The sequence below is a fragment of the Myxine glutinosa genome, chromosome 5, assembly GCF_964187855.1.
Source record: "Myxine glutinosa chromosome 5, kmMyxGlut1.1, whole genome shotgun sequence".
NCBI classification, from domain to species: Eukaryota; Metazoa; Chordata; class Myxini; order Myxiniformes; family Myxinidae; genus Myxine; species Myxine glutinosa.
This window is the reverse complement of record NC_136265.1, coordinates 105462139-105466243: the sequence shown is the minus strand read 5'-3', so window position 1 is coordinate 105466243 and position 4105 is coordinate 105462139. Positions and strand designations below refer to the sequence as shown.

General features: G+C 47.0%; 1 protein-coding gene across 1 annotated transcript in view; it reads right to left on the bottom strand.

The window, feature by feature from the left end:
* Positions 1-2611: 2611 nt before the first annotated feature.
* Positions 2612-4105, bottom strand: part of LOC137428435 (protein FAM200C-like) — a 1761-nt gene continuing 267 nt past the window's right edge. The window contains exon 1 of the mRNA XM_078777401.1: positions 2612-4105. This exon is cut by the window's right edge and continues 267 nt beyond it. Within this exon, the coding sequence (XP_078633527.1) occupies positions 2612-4105 (1494 nt within the window).

The window sequence follows — 4105 nt, the reverse complement described above, 5'->3', positions numbered from 1 at the left end:
CGTCACAGTTACGTCACGGGATGTTGTTATTGTTGTTCATTAAATTCTGATCCTGTAACTCCAGAGGGAAAATGAACATGCTACTTACCTGTCTGAATCGCTTGGATACTGCACAATCCTGGGATAATTAGAAACGATTTTTGACACGAATGCATTTTATTATCGCATATTAGACGATGAAAGGGTCCGAATGGCTCCGTCTTTTTGTTGCTGTGGTTGTTGTTGTTTTTTGATGCTAGTTGCCCTAATCACAAAACCAAGCCTGTAATTTTATTTGTTCCTTAGTGAAGCGACAGGGAGAGTTTAAATGGTAGAAACCCATGATGTAATAATTTAATAACGGGACGGCGGATTGGCGAATCGGGTTAAAGTCGCCGGAAGTCCCTTTCTTATACGTATACGTGCGATCCCGAAGGAGCTTTTGTTTGGAAGCAGCGGAGCGTGTTGACATGCCAACTTGCGTCTTACTTGCATTGGAGTGTGCAAATAAGCTGTACACAGTGTGATCGATCCGGGGAATAATACCACAAGTAAGTGACGTCTTTATCAGATTCGTCCATAAAAACATAATTGTTTAAAAGCTATAAAAATAGGTCAACGATGAGGTCTTTGTTCAAATGAAAAATGTGCATTTTTTTTTTTTTTCATTAACACCAACTCAAGGAGGAAGGGTTGAGCCCAAACCCAAGATGACCCTCCACCTCACACACCATCCCTCATCCCCCACCCCCTGACCCACCACCCATCAACCCCAACCCCCCACACCCCTTACACCCCAATCCTCATCTCCCACCTCCGACACCCCTGACCCACCACCCCTCAACCCCAACCCCCCTCCTCACACCCCAACCCTCATCCCAACCCCCCCCTCACACCCCAACCCTCATCCTTCAACCCCGACACCCCTGACCCACCACCCCTTAACCCCAACCCCCCGTCACACCCCACCCTCATCCCCCACCCCTGACCCACCACTCCTCAACCCCAATCCCTTCTCACACCCCAACCCCTTCTCACACCCCAACCCTCATCCCAAATCCCCCCCTCACACCCCAACCCTCATCACTCAACCCTGACACCCCTCAACCCAACCCCTCCTCACACCCCAACCCTCATCCCAAATCACCCCCTCTCACCCCAACCTTCATCACTCAACCCCAACACCCCTGACCCACCACCCCTCAACCCAAACCCCCTCCTCCTCACACACCAACCCTCATCTCTCAGCCCCAACACCCCTGAACCCTCCCCCCCCCCATCTCACACCCCAACCCTCATCCCCCACACCTGACCCACCACCCCTCGACCCCAACTCCCCTCTCACCCCAACCCTCATCTCAAATCCCCCCTCACACCCCAACCCTCATCACTCATGATCCCCTACACTCCTCAACCCCAACCCCCCCTCAGACCCCACCCTCATCCCAAATCCCTCCCCCTCACACCCCAACCCTCATCACTCAACCCTGACCTCCCACCCCTCAACCCCAACCCCCCACCCATCTCACACCCCAACCCTCATCACTCAACCCCGACACCCCTGACTCACCACCCCTGAACCCCACCCCCTAAGTGAAAAACGTTCCCTTTTAATGTGCTTGTTATGAAACGGTGTATAAACAATGACAAAAATAACACTCACTCAGTTAAAATGTAATTAAGTGTTTCAAATGGTAAAATAATTCCTTTTGTCCAACAACCTCATCTCAGATTATCAATTCTGATTCACACCTGGTCACTACCTTGTACATGCTGCTTCTACTCTCCCAACCAGGGATGGAGGCCCTCAATATCAGACATGAGATCAGGGCCGTCTCTATGGGCATATCTAGAGCTTTTGATAGTCTGACATTCCGTTTTGCTCTCCAAACTGCCTATGGAATTCAAGGCCAACTCCACTCTTGGAATACAGACTTCCTCCGCTCTCATAGCCAACGTTGGCTCTCGATGGAACCCTTTCTTCTCCGCTACTGGTCAAGGCTGGAGTACCCCAAGGCAGTGTTCAGGGCCCCATCCTATTCCTAATCTTCATCCATGATCTCACTCGCTCTCTGGAAAATCCTCTATCTCTTTGCCGATGACTCCACTCTGTCATGACATCCCTCATCGTTCTGACAGACAGGCAGCAGCCTCTTCCCTTCCCTCACACCTTGACAAAATCACAATCTGGTCAAACACTTAGGAATATGCCTTTCATTCCTGAGAAATCCCACTCACACTCTCTCCGAAAGGACATTTCCGCAAACCCTCCCATCTACTTTCTCAACAACCCTCTCATTGAGGTTCAGTCACTCAAACTCTTGGCCCCGTCTTGGGTCTCACGCTCAGCCATGATCTCTCTCGGGCAGGGGTTCTTAACCTTTTTCCCTACTTGCCCCCTTTGCAAAGCACCAAGTAGTCCCCACTGTCATGAAAGAATAATAAAATTATCATGGCTATCAATAACAGATTCATCATGGTTTTAAATTTATTTATATTTTACAAATTTACATATTTTGCAACTAAATGAATCATTACAATACCAAGGTAACTTCAAATTAGTAAAGATTTTTATTCCATTTGCTGGTACTTTACATGGTGTGTTGCAAGAAATTGTGCTTGTGCACCAAGCTCAATGACTTCGTTGCTGTTGGTTGTTCTCTATGATGGTATGGAACCTCGGCGTCTTGGAGCTGAGTGCTATTCGCATGTCGTGCTGAGCATCCAACCGATTTCTGCACTTGGTTTTGATATGAAGCAGACACGAAAATCCAGTTTCACACAGATACGTGGTCGCAAAAGGCACGAGCACAGCGAGAGCCTTCCTATCTGATACGGGAAATGTTTCCAGCTGAGACGCCCAAAAGTGCTCCAGATGACTCTCGGTGAACTCCATTTGGATTCCATGGTTGCTTCTCAAATCGATGAGATCTTCTTTGACGTCACTGTCATCATCAATATCCTCCAAATTTATCCGGAAAGGGTGCCTGATCCAGTTATCACACGCTTGCAGCTCTGCACACGAGAAGTAACCATGGAATGAAGTTGGCAGCATTTGAAGATGTTCAATAATAGTTGAAACAAAGCCAGGTTGCAAGGAAGCATCCTCAGTGACTGTTCCTTCAAGGGATGGAAAATTCGCCAAATTTCCCTTCGTTACACGCCTAATCCATAAAACAAGTTTTTCTTTGAATGCAACCAGCTTCTCGCTTGCAGTCACAATGGTGAGCCACTTTCCCTGCAGAGAGCGATTGAGCTCATTGAGTGCTGTGAACACATCAGCCAAATAGGCAAGCATCTGAACAAACTCAGGAGAATCAAAATATTCAGCTATGTCTTGTCGCTGTTCACGGAGAAACTGCTGAATTTCCTCTCGCAATTCAAACACACGGGATAATACACGGCCACGTGATAACCATCTCACTTCTGTGTGATACAAAAGCACAGTATGTTCTTGACCCATTTCTTCGCAAAACAACTGAAACAGTCGATGATTCAAAGCTCGACCACGAATCATGTTCACTATTTTCACACAAACATCCAAAGTCTTCCTCAGGTTTGGAGGCAATGCTTTTGCTACAAGTGCATGCCGGTGAAGAAAGCAGTGGGTGATCTTCACGTCTGGAATTTCTTTTCTGATTCGTGCAGCAAAGCCTGAACGGTTGCCCAACATGACTGGTGCTCCATCAGTACATATCGAACCAATCATGTTGAGATTGAGTTGGTGTTTTGTGAAGAATTCTTTTGTCATATTGAACACATCTACAGCTTGCGTAGTTGCTTTCAGTGACTGACAGAAGAGAAAATTTTCTTCAACTTCTTTGTCCTTTACGTACCGAACCACTACCAGTAGCTGACAGCAGTTTGACATATCTGTTGTTTCATCCACTTGGAGGCTAATCTTCACTGGACACGCCTTAATATCTGCGACAATCTGTTCTAGAATATCTTGACTCATGTTGATGATTCGGTTATGTATCACATCATTTGATAAAGGTACGTGTTGCAGTTTTTTCTCTGCCTCCTTGCCAAGAATAATCTTCACCATTTCAAGGGCACACGGCTTTATCAGTTCCTCGCCAATTCTATGAGGTTTCTTTGACTTGGCAACCTGGTATGCAACTTG